This window comes from Neovison vison, chromosome 8 (genome assembly GCF_020171115.1).
Source record: "Neovison vison isolate M4711 chromosome 8, ASM_NN_V1, whole genome shotgun sequence".
Classification (NCBI taxonomy): Eukaryota; Metazoa; Chordata; class Mammalia; order Carnivora; family Mustelidae; genus Neogale; species Neogale vison.
In genome coordinates this window covers 112,955,196-112,981,080 of record NC_058098.1, presented here as the reverse complement: position 1 = coordinate 112,981,080, position 25,885 = coordinate 112,955,196, and the positions used below count along the sequence as shown (strand labels likewise).

The window sequence follows — 25,885 nt, the reverse complement described above, 5'->3', positions numbered from 1 at the left end:
ACCCCTGTCAACAGTGCATAAGCTGGGGGGCTATTCTTCTAACTGAGGTTATAGATTTGCAGTGTTTGTAACTTCCAGTGCTTGGGAGGTAATGAGAAATTACAGTCCTTCTGAGGATTGGGTTTTCCTCTATTCTCCTTTCTAGCAGTTCTGCAAGTGCCAAAGGCAGATCCAAATTGGATGTCATTTTATCTGAACTATGAAAAAACATCTCCCAGGAGAGGCAGCAGTAACCTGGTTTCCCCTCTCACCTAAAAAAGGCTTTGGTGACTGATGATCTATTTCACAAGGTACTACTAACTCAGCCACGTGATCCAGCTCCAGCGTGGCCTGCTGCTGCCTCGGCCTCAGCAGGAGGCACGCTTCCTGAGGACTAGTTAAGGTCTGCCACGTGGACAGACCCCTCTGCTAATTAGGGTTGTCCCTAGGGCTGGAGCTCTGGACTCCTTCCTTCACTGTCCTCCCAGGAGCCTCTCTTGCCCTTTGCTGTCTTCCCACCCATCCCATGGGGACCAGCCTGGTGAAAATACAGTGACAGTCATTCATCTTGCTCTGAAGTAGGCATTTACCTTGCCCTGGGGCAACACTGTGTGCTCCACTCCTGAAGAGGGTCCTGGAGAGGCTCATAACTTCAATTCAGATGAATCCAGGGAAGAACCTATTTGAAAGGTTGAAATTAAAGCGAGTTGAACCAGGATAAGAAAAGAGAGGGAGCACATCTTCCTAACAGACCCACGCTATAGCACTGAGGTTCACAAAATTGGCTTCTGGCACATTTACATATGCCAGTCAATAAAATGAGTCAGAAGAGCCCCCAGAAGTAATAGGGTCGGAAACTGTTGATACATTTTGATGTCTTAAAAGGACACAATAAATTAAATTTTAATTTAAATTTTAAAATAATTCTCTCTGACCATTGGGTTGTTTTGTCGTGTGTGTGATAGCATGCTGGTGTTTTTTCCTGACTAATGTTGACATATAGCAACTCAACCAAATTACTCTATCTTGACTGATACTAGGTAAACAAACTCCAAAATTAATGTGCCCATGGGGTGGAAGTGAAAGGATCTCTGTTATTCCATATTCTTATGTAAAGAACCTCTATGTGCCCTTGAGCTATGGAACTGCCCACTCTTTGCTCCCCTTCTCCCTGGCTTTGGGAGCTCTTGGGTGGAGCAGTAGTTATAATTAGTTTTAGTGTGGGACTGTTCGTTAGGAGATGGCAGGACTTTTAAGCCCAATGGTGGGCCCAGGGGATATAGTTCTGCTACTAATACTTTGCTTGATGGTTTTTTTTTCCCCCCACTAACAAAAATCAGATCCAGGCTAAACCCTTTCTCTACTTACCAGTAATTCTTTTTTGCTTACATGAAGCACCATGTGGTGGAAGGCCTATTTCTCTTGTCATCCTGGATGAGAATTCATTCCACTTCCACAAGTATTTGTTGATGACAAGCCCCAGAAGGGCACAAGGAGCTGAGGACACAGAGATGAATAAAACCCCACTCTGCTGCCAGGTTGCTCACAGTCTGATGAGGGGACCAGCATTCAGGCAGTTAACCAAGGACGTGATGATGGCCTTGTGACCTGGTTCAGTGGCAGGGGCTGCCCTGTTTCTAGCAACATCCATATTTGGGAAAAAGTCAATTAAGAAGATGACTTGAGGATTGAGGACCATTTTCAAAATAAGACTGCTTATTTTGGGGGATGTCTGGTGGCAGAGGCCTATATATTAGTTCTTTATTGTATTGCCTTTGCCACCATAAGCTGCTATGTATTCAAGAATGATTTGGTTATCTATGTTTTTAGAAGCAGGTATAAAAAATTATGTTATCATTTGGCATCCTTATTTTAATAACTTGCATCCATGCTTCTATATAGTGAAATTTGTTTTATCTCCTTATTATTTTGCTTCTAAGGGTCATGCTATGCTCTTTGTTTTCTTGCTTTATGTTGATTTATGAATTATATTAGCAGATTTATAAGCATCCAGCCATTTTTATACTCTAGAACAAACTCAAGGGCTTGTATTTTTTGCTTTCTGATATTTTATTAATATTTTCTGATATTTATTTATATTTGTATCTTTATTTATTTAGGCTTTCCCAGAGCAGATTCAGTATCAGAACCTCACGGAATAGATTTAGTGATTTACGTATATACTATTCCTTGGTATAGATTACATAATACAGTCACTGTTATTTTTGGAAACTTCCTGTGATTTCATCCTAGGTTATTTCTTATTTGAGGGGGAGATATATGACACCCCCCTTTCAAGTATCTTTTCTAGGTACTCGTTGTGGTTGACTTTACAATTTTTGAAACCATTCATTTTCCTAGAAAATTGTCCATTTCTTCTGGCTTTAAAAATTATTGGTAACAGATGACATACAGAATTTTTAAAATAATGTTTCATAACCTGAATTGGTGGTTACATCCCTCTTTTTGGTCCTATTTTGTACTCTTTATCTTTTTCTCAACCATCCTCTGTCTAAAGAACTTGCTAGAACTTTTCTCCTTTTACCAATCCATTCAACCTATTTGTTTGAATGGCTCTCAGAGCCCACATAGCAAGGAACACAATTTTAAATACAGTAAAACTGGTTCCTTGTATTATAGTGCTTTGAAATCCGGTGGCATGAAATGGTTTATTTAAAGATCAAGGCTAATAGAGTAATGGTCTTACTTGGAGCTATTTCTGAAGTAACTTTGGGCAAATAATTGTTGAGATTTTCAGTTTCCTTCCATATAAGGTGGAAGGCAACAGGGCCCCCACACAGCTGTAATGATTGACAATGACATGTGTACAAACAAGGTCATGAAATATGTCACTGCCTGAAACCTAGGTCGCTTCTAAGCTATAGAGAAAAACAATCCTCTTCAAAAATTTTTAAAGCATTCTACATCACAAAGATTATATAGATTTTCCTCTCTGAAAATGTTTGCAGGATTTGTCCTGATGAATTAACTTTAGTTTCAGGGGAAAATATTTCCTCATCACCCTCCCCCCAACATAAAAAGTTCTCATTCTGCTAAATTAGAAATATGCACTAAAGACCCATTCAATAAAGGACACTGAAATGGAAATTAACTCCAGTCTGCTTTCAATTAATTTCAATTCCCCAAAGTGTCAAACTTTCCTTTTTTGTCATAGCGGTAATTGGAAAGTAATAGACAATCCTAAGTTTTTGTGGTCTTTTGCGTGTATGTGTGTGTGTGGCATACATTCTAGGTCAGTCTGGGGGAGGGTCAGGAGATTTTGTTTTTTGTATTATTTAGGCTTCCATTAACTTTATTAATATTATTAACTTTATTATTTGAATGAATTTCATAAAAATATGAATCTGGCTATCTGGCTATCACTTCTTAGCTTAATTCCTATTTCTCTAGTGCAATAATTTTAGAACCTCTGTCTTTCAGCAGCAGAAACTGATTTTATTTTTTTATTTTTTTAAAGATTTTATTTATTTATTTGACAGACAGACAACACAAGTAGGCAGAGAGTCAGGCAGAGAGAGAGAGAGAAGCAGGCTCTGCACTGAGCACAGAGCCCGATGCGGGGCTGGATCCCAGGACCCTGTGATCATGACCTGTGCCGAAGGCAGAGACTTTAACCCACTGAACCACCCAGGCACCCCAGAAACTGATTTTAAAAACAAATCCTTCCCCCAAATTTGCAGTTTGTTAATCAGGCAAGAACAGAGAGACTCTGGTTGAAGGGGATGGACAGGGGGGCCCCAGACCCCATGAGCTTGGTCGCTTTTTCCCTGTTCCCAAGGCAGGTTCAAAAAAGCCCAAGGGCTTCAAAGACTACAGACTGAAAACCATTGCTCTATATAATGATCAGGAAAGGTTTAGTAACTAATAGGCTTTTCCTAAAAACTTAATACACGATGTTTTCCAACGGTCTGCCAGGGCCCACACGGGTGTATTTAGAGGCTAGCCCTGCTATTGTAGAGAAGGAAAGACAGGAGGAAGATTGGGGAGGAGTAGAAGCCACAATAAGCTGGTGTGAGCACAACATCTGCTAGTTAAGAGATTCTAGGGCAATGAAGGGCCGGCTAGAGAATGGGCTCAGAGAGTGAGGGATTCCCACAGAAAATGAAGCAAGGATTGCAAGTAAGATCTCAAAGGAAATGTCAGAAGATAGTAAGGCTTTTTCCAGAAAAAATCGTACTACTTTTCCATGTAATCTTGTTATTCTCCCCTTTAAAATGTGCCTTTCGATTGATATATGTTACTCATTTATATGATCACAGTGTTTGGACTAGTAATTCTCTTCTGGAAACCTTGCCTAAGAAAAAGTGTCCTTAAATATGAAAAAAAATTGCTATATTCCTTTAAATATTTATTTATTATAGTGAAAAACAGAAAACTACCCTAATGTTCAATAATTGTAGGAAGGAAAGAAAATGGACACATTTCCTCAAACAACTATTTTTCGGTAACTAAATATAACAATTACATAATGATTTGGAGAAAGACACGAATAATAAAAGCACCCATTCTGAAATCAGAGACCTGAGTTCCAACTCCGGCTCCCTCTGCCATTTTTTTATCCTTGATCCTGGGTATATTATTACCTCATTGTCCCAACCCTCAATATTTTCATCTATAAAACAAGACAATGATACATGCTCAACAGGACAAATATGAGGATTTAACGAAATGTGACAATATAAATAAATCTGAAGTTATAGTGCTTGGCACATAGTAGCTTTTAATAAATGTTATTTCTCTCTCCACCATTCTTTTTCTTTTTCTTTTTTAAAGATTTTATTTATTTATTTGACAGAGAGAGTGATAGAGCACAGGCAGGGGGAGCCGCAGAGGGAGAAGCAGGCTCCCCGCTGAGCTGGGAGCCTGATGCATGGCTCAATCCCAGGACCTTGAGATCATAACCTGAACTGAAGGCAGATTCTTAACCACTTAACTGATTGAGGGCACCCTCCACCATTTTTATATAGCACACAGAAAGATGCTTAAGTTCTATCAACAGATCTGTTGACAAATTTAAGGAAATACATAGCTTCCTAGGAAAACATAAATTAAAGAATTAAGCAGAAAAAATTGAGTAGATCAATTAACTTTGAAAAAATTGAAGAGAGTTTAAAGATCTGTCTACCTTTTAAAGAAAGGTCCAGATGATTTCATAGCTATGCTCTAGTATCTTTTAAACAACAGGTAATTCCAATTTAAATGAAATTTTTCTAAATTATAGGAAAAGACTGAAAACTCTCTAATTCATTTTAAGAAGCTAGCATAACCTTAATGCCAAAAAAAACAATAAACCTTCCACAGATCAAAGTCACTCGTGAATATAGCTGTGAAAATGTCTAAATATTAACAAATAGAATCCAGCAGTGTATCAAAAGAGATATATCCTAGGACTGTAAGTATGATTCAACATCAGGAAAGCAGCAAATAATAAAGGAATAAAAAGAGTTCTATCAATGGCTATTGAGAGGACTAATAAAATACAATATCCATTCCTAATAAGAAATTTTAGCAAAATAGAACTAAAAAGAAATTACTCAAATATGATAGAGATTATTTACCAAAGATAGCATTCTAAAATGCTATCATTTTAAATGATAATTTAAATGATCATTCTAAATGACTTTAAAGCCATTTACATGAAAATGGATAATGATGTCGACCATCACCATTATTAGTAAACATTATTCTGGAAGCTCTAAGAAATACAATAGGATAGGACAGTGATATAACCAGTATAAATATTTGAAAATAAGGATAAAAATCATCCAAAGGGGGCACCTGGCTGGCTCAGTCTGTAGAGTGTGTGACTCTTGATCTTGGGGTCATGGGTTTGAACCCTAAGTTGGGTGTAGAGATTACTAAAAAAAAAAAAAACTTTAAAAAATTACCTAGAAAGCTCAAGAAATATTTATTTATTTATTTTATTTTTTAAGTGGGCTCCACACTGGGCTTGAACTCACAACCCTGAGGTTAAGACCTCAGCCGGGATCAAGAGTTGGACAATTAATTGACTGAGCCACAGGCACCCCAAGAAATACTCATTTAGAAATCTTCCATAATCCGTAAAGGAATTTGTTAAGGTGGTTAAATGTAAAACAAATATGAAAAAAAAAAAACAGAGAATACAAAAGCCAGCTAGAAGCGGGAATGGGAAAATGCCATTCACAATAGCAATAAAAATTATAAAATACTGAACAAATTTCACAGGAGCAGAATCTTTTTTTTTAAGATTTTATTTATTTATTTGACAGAGAGCGATCACAAGTAGGCAGAGAGGCAGGCAGAGAGTGAGGAGGAAGCAGGCTCCTCACTGAGCAGAGAGCCCAATGCGGGGCTCGATCCCAGGACCCTGGGATCATGACCTGAGCCAAAGGCAGAGGCTTTCACCCACTGAGCCACCCAGGCACCCCCAGGAGCAGAATCTTTAAGAAGAAAATAATAAAATCAGATCAAAAGACCTAAAGCAAAAGCCGGTCAAATGGAAAGAATATACATGCTCTTGGGTGACAAGAGCATGATCTTTTTTTTGTTAAAAAAAAATCAGTTGTCCCAAATTAATATATAAATCTAATACAATTGCAATGAGAAGCCCATTTTTTTTTGTAATGGGTAAAATGATCTTGGGATCCTTTTATTCATATGGAAAAATAAATGTCCGGTAAAGCAAATTACAAAAAAAAAATAGTTGACTTGCCTTACCAAATATTTTAAAAACATGGACGGACATCTATAATTTGTGGTTTGGGAATTGAAGCACAGAGATTGGAATGGAACAGAGAGCCCATAAAAGATCTCTGTGTCTATGGGAAGTTAACATGTGACAGAAATAATGTTCAAATTCTGTGAAGGAAAAGGATGGCTTGGTAATGACTGCTGCAGGCACAAGCAGCCATCTATCTGGAGGGTAAACAAATCGGTCTCTCCCTCACATCACATACAATTACAAGTTCCAGATGAATTAAACACTTAAAAATAATGAAAGCCTTGAAAGAAAATTTAGGGAAACATGTGTATAAAATCTTGAGGCCGCAGAGAGCTTTTAAAGTGGTGCAAGAAATCTAGACTAAGGAAAAAACATCTATTTGACTTCATAAATTTATAAATGTTTCAATAGCAAAAGCGACCACCAAGTCGCAAGTCAAAAAAGATAGATGGGAAAAATATTCAAAATTCACACAACAAATAAAAATCCAATTTCTATTATGTGAAAACTCTTGCTAGATGATAAGGGAAAGATAGATGATCCAATGGAAAAACATGCAAAGCAGAGGAATAGGTCATCTCAAAATAGCAAATCTAAATGTACGGTAAGGATATGTAGAGATGCTCAGTAGCGCTAGCAATGAACAAAAGTAACTATGAAATATCACTTGTCACTCACCTGAGAAGAACTAAAAAGTGTTAACAGGCATTATAGGCTGGGATACAGGAGAGGAGGTGTTCAGGCCATATTCCTGGGGGAAATGAGAGTAATTACAGCCTTTTTGTAAAACAGCCTAGTCGTATCTGTTAAAACCCCACATCATTAAAAGCACCAATGTGTAAGCCTCCATGTACTAAGCTGTTTGTTATAGCACTGTCTGCAGTGGCAAAATGATGGAAATCGAGGGAATGTACATCAGTACAGAAATCATTAACATAGGTCATTCATTCCTCAGATACTATGGAGCCACTAAAAATAATTTATTTCATCTATACCAATTATCTTGGGAAGATTGTCACGATGATGAAAGGAACAAGATGCAGGGAGGTCTCGTTTGAACCTATGATGACATGTATGTTCTGTGTATATGTGTGTATATGATTATGAGAGGGGGAGAGAGGAACGGAAGAACACTGGCAGATGATTCACACTCATCAGTGTGACTGGGGAGAAGCCTGCAACTCTCTGCTCAGTGGCCACCGTAAAAACAACATGAGTAACAAGGATCCAATTTTTAAAAAAGAAAGTAAAACACTTGTGCTATAATGTAGGTGAAGTGGTGATGCAGGTAGGTCCGTTAACAATCATGTAAAACATTCAACAGGAAGAAGATTGGCAGGCAATACAGCTAAATGATCATCACGGTTCCTTAAGCAGAGGCATTATAGTTGGTTTTTTTCCCTCTACGTTCTAAATTTTCTCTAATGTAGTTTTGTTGCTTTTGTAAATAAGTAAATAGAATAAAAATTCTAATTTACTTTATATTAACCACACACTTTTTATTATGCCTTGAAATCAATCACTATAGGTACATATGTGAGCTTGATGACATCCTAACTCTGAAAATGTGTACATTTACATGTTATCTATGACATATAAGAGGTATTTTCTATTTGTTTTCAATTAGGCATAGATGAGATGACTAAATCCCTGGGAAATATTTATCCATAAAAATATGGCTTTACATATTTCGAGATTTCCCCCCTGCTAAACAGTAACAGGTATCACTTCTAACAGTAATGTTCTTTTAAAAAAGATTTTATTTATCTATAGAGTGAGAGAGCACAATCAGGGGGAACAGCAGAGGGAGAGGGAGAGGCAGGCTCCCTGCTGAGCAGGGACCCCCAATGCAAGGCTCAATCCCAGGACCCTGGGATCATGACCTGAGCTGAAGGCAGACAGTTAACCGACTGAGCCACCCAGGAGCCCCCTCTAACAGTATTTTCAAAGCTGTGTGGCCTTGGGCAATTCATTTCTCTTCCTCTCTCTAGGCCTCAGTTGCTTCACCTATAAATGAAGAAGCTGGATGAAGCAATTTTCTCATGGCCTTTGGCTCTAACATTCCATGATTTAGTTTATATTCATCATAGAATGCATTAGATGTCAAACAATTGAACAATTGCTACGGAGAAGAAAGTTTTCATCTTGTAATACATCAGTTGTAAAAGACTAGAGAAGATGCCCAAACTTGATGTAACTTTATGCTCATATGAAAAATGTGCAAGACTCCAAAGACTGTATAGCCTTGATTCTCTTGCTACCCCTCATTTATAATTATATAGCTATTGATCAATACTTTTTCATTCATGTTTACCTTTTTGCCCCTGCCAACTTATTATTTTGCTTCACATACCTCAATATATGAATGAAAATGGTTTTTCATTTTAAGATTTATTAGGGATGCCTGGGAGGTTCAGTCAGTTGGGCCTTGGGTCATGGTCCCAGGGTCCTGGGATCAAGTCCCACATCAGGCTCCCTGCTCAGTGGGGAGCCTGCTCCTCCCTCTGCCTGCTTACTCCCTCTGTTTGTGCGCTGTCTCTACCTCTCTGGCAAATAAATGGGTGAAGTCTTTTTAAAAAAAAAGTATTTATTTGAGAGAGAGGGAAAGTGAGAGCATGTGCGGGAGGGCAAGCATTGGGAAAAGGGGGAGAGAATCTCAAGCAGACTCCATGCTGAGCATGGAGCTGACCTGGGACTGGATCTCATGACCCTGAGATCATGACCTGAGTTGAAACCAGGAGGTTGACGCTCAACTGACGGTGCCACCCAGGAACCCCTGAATGAAAAGTTTTAATTCTACTTTCTTGAGGTGTAACTTGTAGAGAATAAAATGTCCCCAGTGAAAATATACATTTTATGAGTTTTGACAAATGTATGCACCTGTATAACCGCCACCACAGTTAAGCAACAGAACATTTCTATCCCCCTGAAAAGTTCCCTTTGCCTCTTCCCAATTAAGCCCCACCCCTTATCCTAGGTAATTATTGATAGGCATTTTGTTGCTATAGATGAGATATGTCCTTTCTAGGGCAACCAACGCGTTTTTGACTTTTGTTTTCTCAATCTTGGATAGTGTTAATGTATTTCGATAGTTTCAATCAGGTTTCTCAGGCACACGCAACAGAAAAGAGCTCTAGCTGATTTCAGCAGCATAGGAGTTTGCTGAAAGGATATGGGCAGCTCACAGGGTTGCTGGGAGCCTGGAGAACAAGACTGGGATTATGCAGCCAGCAACAATGCCCCAAATCATAGAGTACAGCTCTTCTGGTGAGGAAAACACCCAAGCAGCAGTTGGAGTTATCTCAACTCTGTACCAGGTCATGGTCCCTGCCACCACCCATGGGGCCACTGCTATTTTAGGAACTCTGTTTCTTAGAAAGTACATCCAGGATGCAAAGTACATCCAGTATATCTGTCTTAAGAAATCCTTCTGCAACTGCCAGTGTCAACTGGTGTGAGTAAATCTGAGTGGCATACGCTAGAGCATGCGGCCTTCATGCCAAAGCGGCAGGGAGCTTAGGAGAACCTGCCACTTTCAGCCTCTAGAGTAAGAGACTTAATCAAGCTTTGTAAGATGGGAAGACTCCCCTGTTGTTGGAAAGGGTTAAAATCCTAGATGGCCAAAAAGAAGGCCAATGTCTATATCACGGATGGTTAGGTTTGTTTTTCGACTGCATGCTGAACGTGCGGCTCCATGTGCGACGGTCAGTACAACCAGGCCGCATCTGATAACAGCCCCTGTGTATAAAGTGGTCTACCAGATGCCAAAAGTGGGAACGAGGTCATCAAGGCACTCACTGTGCAACGAAATAGAAACAGATGTATTGGCCTTCATACTTGCTTAAGTTTCTTCTTCTTCTTCTTCTTTTGTAAGATTTTATTTATTTATTTGACAGAGATCACAAGTAGGCAGAGAGGCAGGCAGAGAGAGAGGGGGAAGCAGGCTCCCCGTTGAGCAGAGAGCCCAATGTGGGGCTCGATCCCAGGATCCTAAGACCATGAGCTGAGCGGAAGGCAGAGGCTTTAACCCACTGAGCCACCCAGGGACCCCAAGTTTTTTCTTCTTAAGACGATCTCCCTCAACGATAACCTGTTAATAAAATTAATGGGGCTAAAGGAATTGATTTGATAAAAAAATACAGTGTATTAAAAACTGCCACAATTTTAAGTAATGAATTTCATGTTTATTTTAAAAATACCTTTAACTTTTAAACCAAATATTAACTTGATATTTTTACTCTTCTGAAATGACATAAACCTCAAGTTGCTTCTAATAGCTCTGTTCATCTCAATTATTATGTTAATACATAAAATAAATCCAGTTACTTCACCAGTCCTCCTTACTATCCCGTATTCTTGATTTCAATTGCCAGGTCCAGAGAAGAAGGGGTGGCCTGATCCAGGGACAATGAGGATGTAATGTTGAAGAATCAGCTGGAGGAAAGAAGCAACAGGCACCATGGAAAAGACCAAAACAAAGCAAGGTTAGATTTTTCCTATGTTTTGCTTTAGATCTCAGGATTTAAGAAACAGAGGTTTCAATCTTCTCTTGCCATTGTATCAAAACATGATAATAAGTTACCCTCACTCCTCTCATCTCCTTCTTATCATATAATGACCATGAAGAGTACAAACTCGGTGCTGGAGAAACAGGACATGTGGAAATGCTATCTATATAATTTGGTCTGAATAATTAGCTTATTTTTCTTAGCAATAACTTGAGGACTTGCTTCACAACAACCTGCTGAATAAGGCCAAGATACAGATTCAAATAATAAACATCCAACACCTTCTAGAAACATAAGTGCTCTCTCTTTTCATCTTTACCACACAGAATCAACCATATAGAAATAGTTCTGTTATCATCTCCAATTTACAGATAAGGAAACATTCCTAGAGGAGTCAGGCTATAATCACAAAATGTCAAAGTTTGATCTGGAAGCCTGTTTTCTGTTCTCATGTTCTGGTTCTTGCCCTGATACCAGGCTGCTGGGACACAGTATAAAATGGGCTAAGTAATCTTGACCCAAGCTCGTGTGAGGAGTTTTGGTGATCTCAAACCACCTGGATTTTATAGGAACAGCCTTCTGTTTACATAAGTTCTGGGCTCAGGTTATGTATTATTTATGAACTTAATACACTGAAGCTGGTTCCTCTAAGGGAGGGTTTTTCTACACCAGTATGTCTTAAGGGAACAATACACACACACATTCATACATCCAAATATTTGCAACTGGTGCCTTCATCTATAAACTGCTTGATTCATGCGATGTGACACAATGGAAATAGAACTAAGCGGATGAGGAATGAGCTGCGTGATTTACATGACTGTCTTGTCTTCGTGGCCAGCCAATGTGGTTCTGAAAGTTTAAGCCAACGCTTTTTCTCCCTAGTTTATAAGTGGTTTTTATAACCTACTACCTCCTTTGTATTTGCCCTGTGTTTCAGTCTCAGGTGTTGCCAATATTCTTTTTCTTTCTGCCTGCGTCCTTCCCAGAATCTTTCCGTTGACAGTTCCCTTTACCAGCCCTTTTGCACAGGAAGACAGTAAGATTACCTTAGAGGATCTGGGTAGTGGGACGGAAACCTTAAAAATTTGGCAAGGATATTTTATGTAGGTGTCCTGAGAACAACAGAGTGATAACTAGACAGGAGTCTGGTGTAGCCTGAGTACAGAACTACCTCCTCAAGTAAACTCCTGTTAGCCTCAAGAACATGAGGGAAACCCTTCAAGGGCATTCCCTTCTGGTTGATTAATGATCACTAATCATTTAGTTTGGTTGAGAAACTTCCCCACTGTGGTAGAATATGTTTTGTTTTGTTACCACAAGGGTTTTATCAGGTAGCTATGGTTAGGTCATTAGGATGTGAATATAGAAACCACCTACACCGTCTTACGTTTTGTTCTTATATCACTGGTTTCTTGTCATGCAGCCACAGATTTAAGATCCTATGAGTCGCCTCCTTCCTTGCATGTGTGTGAGGAGGATAGGGACAGAATGAGTCATGTTCATTGAACAAAGCTCTTTCTTCCTACAGGAGAGAATGAACATATGCCGATGAATAACCCTTCCACACAGATTTACCAGGTAAAAACAATTAGATTGTTTTGAACACTCCTGTGTGTGATAGTGATGACTGTCGCTGATGTATAGAGTTTTCTAGCACTCACAAGTGCTTGCACGTCTGTCATTGCATTTGTTCGCTTACCAGGACCATCAAGTAGGCAGGGCAGAGAGCAAAGCTCACGTTGTGCTTTTGAGAAAACTGTTGAGTGAAGGACAGCTTCTCTAGGTTCTAAATTATGGCATGGCCACTCCCACGTCCGTTCCGGTTGCCTTGCTCATCGCCACCATCACTCGGGCCATGACACTGTGTGACGCCAACTCCATGAGAGAGGAGGAGAGAGCAAGCTCTGTTTTTCTTTGTTTCCTATTTTAGCAGGGAAAATTGAAAATTGAAAGGGGGTTAACACTGCAGATGTTCACACAGGGTGATCAAAAAAATGTTAAGCTCCCTCTGAACAATGGGAATAATTTTATTTCTAAGGAAGTTAAAAATATTGCAGAACATTTTATAGTATGTTTGCAACAACAGTCACTGGGAGCTGCTTTGACTTTCTACGGAGTATTTGTTTGGTGTCTATCTTCTAAATGTAAATTTAAAGTAAAACCCTGTCCTTAAAAATCATGGATGTTTATTTTGATATAATCTGTAACGTAAAAGAAGCTTTGGGCTAGGAAAATCCATGCTCCCCTCTCAAGTTAAGGCACTATAATCTGGAATGCAGGAGATGGAGGAAAGAATTAGCAGAGCTTGGTGGGGGCTGGGAGAAAGAATGATTTCAAAGTTGGATGTAAAGTTCTAAGGTTTGGTAGGGGAGTGGTCTTCTGGAAAGAGCAATAGGAATCCAGAAGAGTGGAGAGTTTTAAGGGAAATGTTATTTAGATTTGTTGAGTTTAAGTGATAGTAAAATGAAAATAATGACTAGTTCCCAGAAATCTCATGCAAGAGGTCACTGCTGTGAGCCAATCAGAGCGAGCCAACACAGGATTATGAAAACATTTTTGTAATCATGCTGCTCCTAGACCAAGACCAGCAGTGGGAAGGAGTAGAGGAAACAGCCTCATTTCAATTTATTACATATTTCTTGAGCAGTTACTATGTGTAAAATCAACTGCTTGGTCTAGTAAGAAATAAAACAGACATTTGCAATAGATTTTTAAGTGTCCACCTTCTGGAAAACATATACAATAAATGGCTGAAACAGGTAGGCTGATGGAAGGATTACCTCAGAGGTATTGATGTGGTGGAGAGATGAATGAATATTGGCTGACGGCATTTAAGGACAGATTGGTCGTTTGGTAAGTGGATATGGGAAAAGGTGTTTCAAGCAGAGGGACCAGCTTGAACAAATGCCTGGGAGCAGGAGTGAGTCTTCACTCCGTGCTGACTTGATGCCTCACTTGTCCACGACTTCCAACTGCCTTCCCTGCCCACCTCTCCTCTGCTCACATCACATCTGACCTGTGTATGGCATCGGAGTGACTGTGAGTATGTCTTTAAACTTAGGTATGATTTAAAGTCTATTATAGATTTTATGTAGGTCACTCCCTGAATGTTGGCTAAATATAGCGGCAGTGGGGGGTGGCCTCATTCTCTCATTGTATCACAAACCCAAGTACATCTGTTCGCAGTGGAACAAATGAAGCAGTGGAAACGAAGCTGGTCTATATGACCTCTGTGGTGCTGTGATCATAACCCGATCCTTGTTTTAAAAGAATGCTTCCTAAAACCCAGACTGGTTACTCCAAGCAACATTTAACCAAAAGAAGATGAAGGCGAAGTAAAGAAAGAAGAAGAGGAAGAGGAAGGAGGGAAGCAGGGAGAGGTTAACTATAATAGAATACAATCTATACCAAGAAGGGAGAGCAAACTATGAAATTTGAAGTAAAATATGACATTTTAGCCATTTTCTATTTTATTTTCCTGATAGACCCCATTCCTTCCTGAAATTATAGTAAATAGTATTTTGTTTATTTATTTATTTATTTATTTATTTTTTAATTGTCTGTTTCCTTCTCTAGAATGTAAGCTCCAAGGGCAGGGACTTAGTCCATTTTGCTGTCTGTTGTATCCTCAGCATAAAGTACAGTGCCTGGATTATAACACATATTCAATAAATATTAGTTGAATGAATGAATGAATGAATATCTACAAGATGTGTATATTGCTTTGAGCCAAGAGATCTGATGCACTCATTTAATCTGGTGTCAAATCATGTTTGGAAATTGTCTAGTTCTTCTTTGGGACAAAAAAGAAGAGATCCTTACTTCCTACCCTAATCAAAATAAACTAAAAAATGGATTAAAGGGCTAGAAATTTAAAAAATCAAATTATAGAAGTTTAGAATGAGTGAATATTTATCTTGTCTCTGGATGTGAAAAAAGCACTGGAAGAAATCACAAAGGAAATGGCTTGAGATTTCCCCCTACATCCCAATTTAAAAATTTCCCAACATAAATGTATTTTCAGCCAATTGAAAGGTAAATAACAAAACAGGAAATTTTTTTTACAGAAAAATACCACAAGGGTTTAATGATATATAAATAGTCAATACAAGTCAGTAAAAAAAGAAACTTCTGATACCTCAATAGAGTATGGGCAAAGGACACAGACAACTTACCAAAGTAGAATTATAAGATTTAAAAAAATTTTTTTTTATTTGACAGACAGAGATCACAAGTAGGCAGAGAGGCAGGCAGAGACAGAGAGAGTGGGAAGCAGACTCCCCACTGAGCAGAGAGCCCGATGTGGGGCTCGATCCCAGGACCCTGGGATCATGACCTGAGCCGAAGGCAGAGGCTTTAACCCACTGAGCCACCCAGGCAACCCCCAAAGTAGAATTATAGATAGCTAATAAGTAAGAGAGAAGATGGAGGCTTTTGAAACTTATGACAATCTGATTAGTGAATAATAAAATAATTAATAGTATTTAGTTATTTTTAATAGTATTTAGATTTGATGAGTGTGTGTAAATTGGTGGAAACGTCAATAGAACTTTTTAGTTAAAATACAGTAAAAGTGTTAAAATGTTCGTAACCCTAATTAGCTCCCTGCTCTTTAGAAGGATTTGACCTCCTTGGTAAATAAGGTACCTTGACCCAAATCAGATCACGGGAGCCAACAGGAGAACAAGCACTACCAGCTCCCAGTTCATTCCAGAATTATTACCAGAACCAGTGAATCCGTGTGGATTCACTGATTGTTCTTTAGCTCATATTCCGTTTTATTTGACTCCAAGTCTATTCTGCTTTTCCCTCATCCTTCGTTCACTGTACATAGGCCTCTCAGATTTCACCCACTCTCTTCTTCAGAGTCAGATTGTGTTGCTGCAGACTGATTATTTACTTTTGCACACGGATTTTTAAAATAAGATTCCATTAACTTGAGATGTGGGGGTGGGGGTCCCACAATCAAGGCCACAGATGTGGTAACTGCACCATTTGGTCCTAGCCCAACTCCCGCCTAATGATGTGAATTCCAATATGTTTCTGGCTCACCTGCAGGAATGTAAACATTGCAGCCTCCTCCATTTATGTTACTTATGTTTTGTATATTTTGTCCAAGACATGTTTTTCTAAATACACTAATTTAGCCCTTTGAGTCAAATACTACCCAACGTCCTTAAACTCACAGTAATTTCATATTTAGGAATGTATCCTAAGGAAATAATCTGAAATGCATACCAAGCTTTAAATAAAAAGCATTATAGGTCAGCATTATCTATAATGTTGAAAAATTACAAACAGCAGAAATTTCCAAGAAAACTGAATGGGTGGATAAACTCTGGCACATCCATAGGATGGAATATCGAGTAACCATTAAAGATAGACACATAGAGGGGCACCTGGGTGGCTCAGTGGGTTAAAGCATCTGCCTTCGGCTCATGATCCCAGGGTCCTGGGATTGAGCCCCACATCAGGCTCTCTGCTCAGTAGGGAGCCTGCTTCCCTCTCTCTCTCTGCCTGCCTCTCTGCCTCTCTGCCTACTTGTGATCTCTGTCTGTCAAATAAATAAATAAAATCTTAAAAAAAATAGACACATAGAAAAAAATTCAAAGGCTACAGGAAAGGGTTTATAACAGTCTTTGGCAAATATATCTGTAGTATGAGTTCAACCATATAAATGTATGCACTTATATTCACAGAACAAAACAGAAGAAAAGGGGTGCCTGGGTGGCTCAGTGGATTAAGCCGCTGCCTTCGGCTCAGGTCATGATCTTGGTGTCCTGGGATCGAGCCCCGCATCCGGCTCTCTGCTCAGCGGGGAGCCTGCTTCCCCTTCTCTCTCTGTCTAACTCTCTGCCTACTTGTGATCTCTCTCTGTCAAATAAATAAATAAAATCTTAAAAAAAGAAAAAAAAAAAAAAAACAGAAGAAAATGTGCCCAAACATTTGCGGTTGTATAAAAGTAGGGAGATTTGAAGTGATTTTTTTTCTTTTTTCCTTTTCTCTATAATGAAAATAATTCAAAGAAAATAATTTAAGAAAATGAGTTATGTGCCAAAAGGACCCCTAACTGAAAAACTATGGGAACCAGTCCTACAGTAATAGGTTTCATCATTAAAATTGCCTTTGAAAGTTTTCTAGGATTTGTTAAGTCCGTTTTGAGCCTCAGTCTCTTTTTGCCACTAAGGACTATCTCCCAACACCAGAGAAATTAATTCTACTAGACCTGTGGTGATTCCCAGATTGATAAGATAAATTTCCAGCATGTCCTGCTTCACATCTTCTTCAGTCGTGCACTGTAAGAATGACGTTAAGGGTCAACTTCTGTAGGGAGTGTAGAAGAGTAGTTTTGGGAAATTTACTCGACCACTTGAATGACTTGCTGCCCACTTTTTGTTTTAAATTATCATATATCTGGGGATTAATAAAGAGGCCTAAAATGAAGAGGATGAAAACTAGCAGAAAGACCATATTTCCTCTGTACAAACCCTGGTTTGGGGGGGAACCCAAGCAATTACGTTGGCGTCCTTGCCATTGTGTGCTGCTTCTTAGCCTGTTGTCAGGTGTTGTAGGAATTTGGCCTGCCTTGTGGAGCTTCCTCAAATCTTGACATTTATGACTTAGCAGGGATCTCAAGGCCCAGGCCCAGTCCCCTGAGTTGGACTCAGACTAGACTTTGACCTTGATAATGGAACAGAATGAAGGGCAAGTCTGTGTGAAAAACAAGTTGGAACAACTTGCATAATTTATGAAAATTTAGTTTGAGGGAACTTTGGTGAAAAATGATGGGAAGACATTGATTAAAATTCACCTTGAGAAGAGTTAAGAGGCCAAGAAAGTAAAGAAAATTGAGAAACAGAAATTAAGAACAGGAAACAGGAAGAATTCGGACTCCTCTCCCCTATTTCTTTGAGCCTAAGATGCCCTCTGTGGTACCCTAGGCCTCGAAGTACAAGTCTTCCCTGAACCTGCCTCCGGTGGGAGCCCGCCTCCAGCGGCAGGATGGAGGGATCATAACCTCTCTAGAACAGCTTCATGAAAAAATCAACGAGATGAGGAACGTGTTCAACTCGCTGGAGAACAAGGTAGACACCCATTTCTAATCCTTGGGGTGGGCTGTGGGCTGTCAAATGAGAGAGTTGAAGAGAGAGAGCAGAGAAAAGATGTTAAGTCCATGTCCTCAGAGTGTTTTTTATTCACAAGGAAGGGCCAGTTGGTACTGGAAAACTAGTCTGTAGCCACTAAAGAGTCTGAGCCCCGTGCCGTCTTCAAGGCGACACGTTTCTGGTGTGCTTATGCTCACATGTGGCATCCTTTCCTTGGCTGATCCGTGGATGGAAAGCTGTTTATCAGTCAATAGTGTTATTTTGGTGGTAGGTACCCAAGGGGCTCAAAGTAATAAATGGGAAAGAAATGGGTTCCTAACCTAAAATGGTTTCAAAATCCCCAAAGTCCCTATATAACCTGGCTGTTAGGGAAACTCTTTTTTTTTGAGAGCTGGGGTTCTACAGGTGAGGAAAAGTCCTTTCCCCTAGGATCCTCCTGCTGTCTTTTGGTTCCTGGGGAAAACTCCGTACATCCACCTAAGGGAGCAGTGATAATGAAACCTATTTCTGTCGGAGAGTGGTTCCCTTTTTTTTTTTTTTTCAAACAGAAAACCAGAGCACCTGAATGAATGTCAGGTTTCCTTCCTTCAATTTTAAAACTTGCACAGATTTTGCTTTGATATTATATTGCCGTCGATTTTATTTTGTTCACTGAAGATGAATTTACATAATGAGAACTATCAGATCAAAGGTAGTGGACTTGGTGATTTAATCCATTATGATGACTAGATTAGGACATGTACAAAGATCCATTGCAAAGATTAATTAAAATTAAAAATGACTGTGGCGAAATATAGATGGCTCGTGTTGTTTCTCAGCCTTCCAGCCCTGATTGCTTGGCAGGTCCTGCTTTTGTCCTCAGAATGATCTCTTTGGCTCCTCTTATTTCTCACTATTCCCGCCCCTTGAAAGAAACCTTTGTGAGGCACAGTGAACCACAAAACCCTATATTTTAAAAATGTGGTGTAGGAGACCAAGTCATTTCATAGTGGGAGGTGTCGTTGTGAGCTGGAATCATTTTGGATGACCAGATTCTGAAAATGTTTAGAAGTATACATTGGAAGGAATTTTGTTAATGTTGTCAAAAATTTTGTTTTAAAGAGAGAACTGAAGCTACGACTTCCTCTCCTTAGCAGAGTATAAGATCATGAATTTCAAGAAAGTAATGTTATTATCTTATTGTTATTATTATCTTAACTTTCTGTGTGTTGAAAATGCTTCTTTACATTTGTTCAATAAAAAAAAAAAAAACCAACAACCCGAACTTTAGAAGCGTTCCATTTTCTCCACATTTCTGTTTGTGCTTAACTTTTTTTTTAAATTTTTTATTTTTTATAAACATATATTTTTATCCCCAGGGGTACAGGTCTGTGAATTGCCAGGTTTACACACTTCACAGCACTCACCAAATGTGCTTAACTTTTTGATGTGTCACTGAAAGGGGGAGAAGAATTAAATTTCTCGAATACCTTCTTTGTACCAAGCATGCACTGTGTCAGGAAGCTTACCTACATGTATTCATTGAATCTCCAGACAGCCCTGTGAAATAGGTGTCACAGTAGTTATTTTATGCAGGAGGAGACTGCTACAAAGAGGTTAACCAACTTGCCTGAGGTCTTACTTCTCATAGGAGAGCTAGAATTTGTACCCTATCTGACTCCAGAATTGATACATTTTTCATGGTATGGAAGTTGACAATAGAAGTCTGATGTGTGCACTCCTACAGGACCAGGCTTGACTCCTGAAGATAATCCAACATCACTATCAACAACAGTGTGCTGAGCTCCTGACACTGTAGTTATTTCCTGCTACTCAAATGCAAATGCCATTTACACCTTTTCCATGACATCACCATATATATATAATATTTATATATATTATTAATATATATAATATTTATTTATATAATATTTATATAGATATAAATATTATATATATAGCCTCTTCCCTTTCAAATAAACTCTCAGATATGCCTAGTTATTACTATTTTTATCATTTAATTTTTTAAGGGAAATATAACTGAATTTCTTCATCTTCTACAACACCAGGGATAATATGACCCATCCCTTCTTTCATGGGATTAAAAGAGTTATTGGATCAGATTGTATTTCACATGCATATGTTGCTTTTCAAGTAAATCTCGTTTTAATCAAAGGTATTAGAATAAACAGTACCTCACAGGAGCACTTGTAAACTTAATGGTTTGCTTGCTTGTCACTATTAAGCTTCGGCATGTGCTATATAAAAAATCCCCTCTTTCCCTAAAAGAATGGGACCAAGTTTGCCATATGTTGTCTAAACTTTAGTCTACCAGGAAATGAGGTCTGTAGATTTTCAGGGGCCTGGTGTCTCAAACAAAATGAAAACTCAAGGGGCCAGTGGTAATATTTATAACAGTTTACAGAAAACTGAATTCACTCTTGGTGATTGTCTTTAGTTGCAGGCCTTGGCCTCTGAACTCAAAACTGGATTCACGGAAGCAATGCAAGAACTGTCAAGAATTCAACATGGAGAATATGCTTTGGAAGAGAAGGTTAAGAGCTGCCGATGTTCCATGGAAGAAAAAGTTACTGAGATGAAGAATTCGTTGAACTACTTCAAGGTAGGTTCCTCTTCTATTCCCTAGCTAAACAAAGGGTTCTTGGTCTTAGTCACAGACGTAGAAAAACACCTTTCATGTAGCAGCCAAATTCACTAATTGTCACGGAAAAAAAAAAATCTGTTTCGTGTTTTTCTTTCTTGAATCTCTGTGTTAAAATTATAGACTACAGGGGCACCTGGGTGGCTCAGTGGGTTGAGCCTCTGCCTTCAGTTCAGGTCATGATCTCATAAGTCCTGGGATCGAGCCCCACATCCGGCTCTCTGCCCAGTGGGGAGCCTGCTTCCCCTTCTCTCTCTGCCTGCCTCTCTGCCTACTTGTGATCTCTCTCTCTCTGTCAAATAAATAAATAAGATATTTAGAAAAAAAATTATAGACTACAATAGAAATAAGATGTTCATCTCTCATTCATTGAACAAATATGTATTAAAAGCTTATTATATACTAGATATCATGATATATCCTTTCACCCCTTTTACCTTTTACCAAATTTAATATTTATCAATTTCTATTTTTCAGGAAGAGCTGAGCAATGCCATGTCAATGATTCAAGCCATCACTTCCAAGCAAGAAGAAATGCAACAGAAAATTGAACAACTTCAGCAGGAAAAGAGAAGGGAATCTCGAAAAGTTAAAGCCAAGTGAGTGTTTTACACAAAACCGCCCAATGGCAAACCCATAAGCAGAGTCTTGGAGAGTGACACTGAGAATTCCAACCCCTCTCTCAGCAGATAGCTAAGTGGCTATATACTGCTGGGATCTGCAGGTCAGCTTGTGATGGAGGTTATAGAATCATAAAAGTCAGTTATGTTTAAAAATGGTTGGTAACTTGCATGGAAAATGCACTCAATACAATAGGAAGTGAAATGAAAAGGATATAAAGTGACATGTAGACTTTTATTTCAACTGTAAAAAACATGTAAACTAACAACTAGAAAGATATATTTAAGGATGGTAATTGTGTGTTAAGATAGTGGGGTCACTCGTGATTTTCTTTTTTAATTAGTTTTCTAAAATTTCTCTAATGCTATTACTAGTTTACGTCTACCATCCAAAATACAGTTATGTTAATATTTCAACCAGCTTGAATCATTAAGGTTCACCATTAACCCTATATGATCATTATTGCTATATCAAGTTGGAACTTTTAAATTATCAAATTTAAAATAGAAATATGGTAGGGCGCCTGGGTGGCTCAGCAGTTAAGCCGCTGCCTTCGGCTCAGGTCATGATCTCCGGGTGCTGGGATCGAGTCCCGCATCGGGCTCTCTGCTCAGCAGGGAGCCTGCTTCCTCCTCTCTCTCTCTGCCTGCCTCTCTGCCTACTTGTGATCTCTCTCTGTCAAATAAATAAATAAAATCTTTTAAAAAAATAAAATAAAATAGAAATATGGTAATAATATTTGTGTGACCCCGAAGAATGGCTTGTTGTTTGTGGTCTTCAACCACATTGTTGAGTGAATGTAAATCATCCCAAGCAAATTGTCACCATTGCTAACTCTGTACAAATCCTGATGACAAGGAAGCCAGGAACAGAAAAACAAACATTTAGATATTACAATTAGGATGTGATTTGTATATATTTGAAAATTTTCTCCAGCTTTGGCGATGAATTAAGTTGAACCCTAAGAACGGCTAGTATCTAACTTTTTAATTTACAAAAACAGCACTTTTATATGGTTCAACCTAATAATTCAGAATTTTTCTTGAATTATTCTGAACTGTTTCTCTTCTTAACCCATCAGGCATTAAGACCCTTTGTTTTCCTTCCCCAGGAAAACTCAGAAAGAAGAACATGGCTCGCAGGCTGGGCCTGCTCAGGCACAAGGAAGTCCTTTCCGTTCGATCAATATCCCTGAGCCTGTTCTTCCAAGTGAAGACTTTACAAATCTTTTGCCTTCTCAGGCCTATGAAAAAGGTACAGTTTGCAAATCATACTGAATTAGCCCAGCCTTTCCCCTTGATTCCTAGCGCTTGAGTAATAGTGAGAATGGGTTTATGTCTTGTATCCTTATAGGAAAATGATGTATAGCTCAGAATTTTTCCACCTATAACTGGAATTTATAGGAATCCACAGGATCCTGGGATGCCTGGGCGGCTCAGTGTGTTAAGCCTCTGCCTTCTGCTCTGATCATGATCTCAGGGTCCTGGGATGGAACCCCAAATCCGGCTTCCTGCTCAGCGGGAAGCCTTCTTCTCCTTCTCCCTCTGCCTGCAGCTCCCCCTGCTGTACTTTCTCTCTCTCTCTATCAAATAAATAAATAAAACCTTAAAAAAAAAAAAAAATCCAGAGGCATCTAAGAGACCGGAGGAATCTGTCCAATTTTAAAAGATTTTTTTTTGGGGGGGGTGGAATACTTATCTGGGTTCTAAATTTCAAACACTAACCCAGGAGGAAAATGTTGGAAAAGTTATTCACTCTAATAACTTGTTTTATTTTCCACATTACTTTCCACCCTTGTCTCTCTGCATAGGTAATTTAAAGATAGGCATATTCTTAGCATAAAACTGTGTGTTCAGCTCTTTCTTCAGCAAGGTTTCACTGATAGAGGAGAAAATCAGATCTGCCTTCAGTGGCAGGGAGTGACACAAGTGACAGTGTAATTCTGTATGCCTCGTTCTCTGGATACCCAGGGCTGGCGCTGTCTGTGGACTGACAGTCATTAGCAACACCCCTGATCTGAGGGATGCGAGAACAGATGCCAGAAAACTTCTCCTGGGCAGAGCTAAAGAAACTGGCTTTCCATCCAGCCACCTCCGTCTACGACCATGTCTGGTTACACATTTGCTACATCTTTGTATGCTCAGCAATGTCTAATAAAGCACCTTATATATGCTGCAGGGTGATGTAGACATTAATGTTTAGAGGAACTGTCCTTTTTTAAAATTGTTTTGGCTAACATATAGAAGGTCTCCAAAAGAGCTTGCTCAAGGCCTTCTCAACCGAGTGTAAGCTCCTCTGGGGCAGGGCTGGTGGCTTTCTACCCTTATGCATTAAGGCACAATGTATTCCTAGACGATGAATGTGTTTTGAATCACTAAATTAAAAAATCAAAATCAGATGACTTTTAATCTGTATAATTTCAAAGTATGGATCTGCTTTTTTCTTTGTAGTTTTTTTTTAATCCCTTTGAGTCAGTACTTTGAGACTGATCGGTGCAGCCTGGGAAAACTCACTGATCCATCTGGGGACGGAGCGGGTGCATCACAGGTGGTTGTATTTCCTCTGTTACCTCACGAGGAGCAGGACGTAAAAAGATGGTCTTATTAGGAAAGAATATAGGATTGCCTCAGAAAGTAGAGGTCAGATCAATGCCAGGTCTGCTGGGGAAGTTGAACGTGTTCATAAGATAAAAGATTAAAAATTATATTTGCGAAGTGCTTAGATGGAGTTCAATGAGCTGTGTGGTAGAAACTCTTCCTTACTTCCCTGTTATAATAGACGCGGCTTATATAACATAGTTCAGTCAACTGGGTTACTGCAGAATTTTTCCCAAATAATGTGCCATAAGAAGGCATTCTGGATAGGATAGGTTATGCTAAAACTCAGGATCCAAGGGCCAAACTTTAGAAAGGGTGGGCTTACCCACTTACCCACTGTTATAAAATGGTGCAATTGTTGCTTATTTCTCCAAAATTCAGTAGCTTAAAATAGCAAAACATTCATCATGTTCTAGTTTCTCTGAGTCAGGAATCTGTGGGTGCCTCTGGCTCAAGGTCTTTCATGAGGTTGCAGTCAAGGTGCTGACTGTCCCACTACCTGTCTGTCTTTCCTTCTATCCATCCATCACCCCAGACGCTGATGTAGATGGTGGGAGAGAGTAATGAACGAAACAATAAACATCCCTGCCCTCGTGGAAGCTGACAACAAACAAGCTAGATAAAATGTGTCATATGTTAGTGATAGGGAGAAAAATAGGGAAACACAGCTGTAATTTTAGAGTCAGGGCCAGGTACAGACCGGAAGGAAGTGAGGGTGTGAGCTGATGCACACGGAGGGGGAAGAAAGGGAACTGCCCATGCCAAGGTCCTGGCGGGAACATCATTGAGATGTTCAAGTTGGAGCAGGAACAGTGGCGCTAAAGCAGAGTGAACAAGAGAGACGACAGAAGATGAAGTTTTTAAGAAAAGAAGGAAACAGCAGGCATGGGAGGGGGCAGATATTTTAGGGCTTTATGGTCATTATAAAGCCTTGGGCTTCTACGTTGCCCGGGGAAGCCATGAGAGGGCTAAGCAGAGGAGTGGCAGGGTCTGACTTATGTTTGGACAGCATCGCTCTGGCTCTCCTCATCCTCACCATCATAGTTAGACAAGAATTTAGCTCTTACTTTGTGCAGTTTACACATATTAACTCATTTAATTCTTGTGGTAGTTTAGGAGGTAAGTGCCACTTATTATATCTTCTTACAAATGTGAAAATAGTGAGCGCTTGAAATTTTATTTTATTTTTGGCTCTTCGGTCTCCCTCAGTAAGCTGTCAACTCTGAGTCTGTCCCAAATATCTGGCTTATAGAAGGTGCCAGCCCCTGTTAGAGGATACTGATGGAAACTTTCCTTTCTCTGCAGCCCAAGAGTCCAGATCCATGCATGTTGCAGATAGTAGTGTGAAGGGGATGATGGGTCCTGGTAAGTAGCTCTGTGTTTAGCTCTTTTCTGGCAACTCTACCCTTTCCCAGCTTCCAACTTAACTTCCTCGCTTCTAGTCCCTCAGTCCCAAACCAGGCTTGAAAAAAGGCAAGATAAAGCACTATGGTTACTAAGACTCCAAGATGTCTAGTGGAGTACGTCAGTGATTCAGTTAAACCAAGGAGAGAGATGGGATGGAGAAGTTCAAGACAAAACCAGTATTCTTGGTTCTTTCCGGCTCACATCAATTACCACTGAGATAATATTTGCTAAGAAACTCATAGGTATATGTAGCATATAATTTAAAAGTTATCCACCAGTATTTTATAAATTATTTCATC

General features: G+C 39.3%; 1 protein-coding gene across 2 annotated transcripts in view; it reads left to right on the top strand.

The window, feature by feature from the left end:
* Positions 1-11,118: 11,118 nt before the first annotated feature.
* ARHGEF33 (Rho guanine nucleotide exchange factor 33) overlaps positions 11,119-25,885 on the top strand; it is a 49,943-nt gene continuing 35,176 nt past the window's right edge. For both annotated transcript variants that reach the window (XM_044261707.1, XM_044261708.1), the window contains exons 1-6: positions 11,119-11,187; positions 12,743-12,792; positions 20,758-20,922; positions 21,439-21,560; positions 22,694-22,836; positions 25,485-25,544. In XM_044261707.1, the coding sequence (XP_044117642.1) occupies positions 11,163-11,187; positions 12,743-12,792; positions 20,758-20,922; positions 21,439-21,560; positions 22,694-22,836; positions 25,485-25,544 (565 nt within the window). In that variant the 5' untranslated portion in view covers positions 11,119-11,162. The remainder of the gene's footprint in view (positions 11,188-12,742; positions 12,793-20,757; positions 20,923-21,438; positions 21,561-22,693; positions 22,837-25,484; positions 25,545-25,885) is intronic.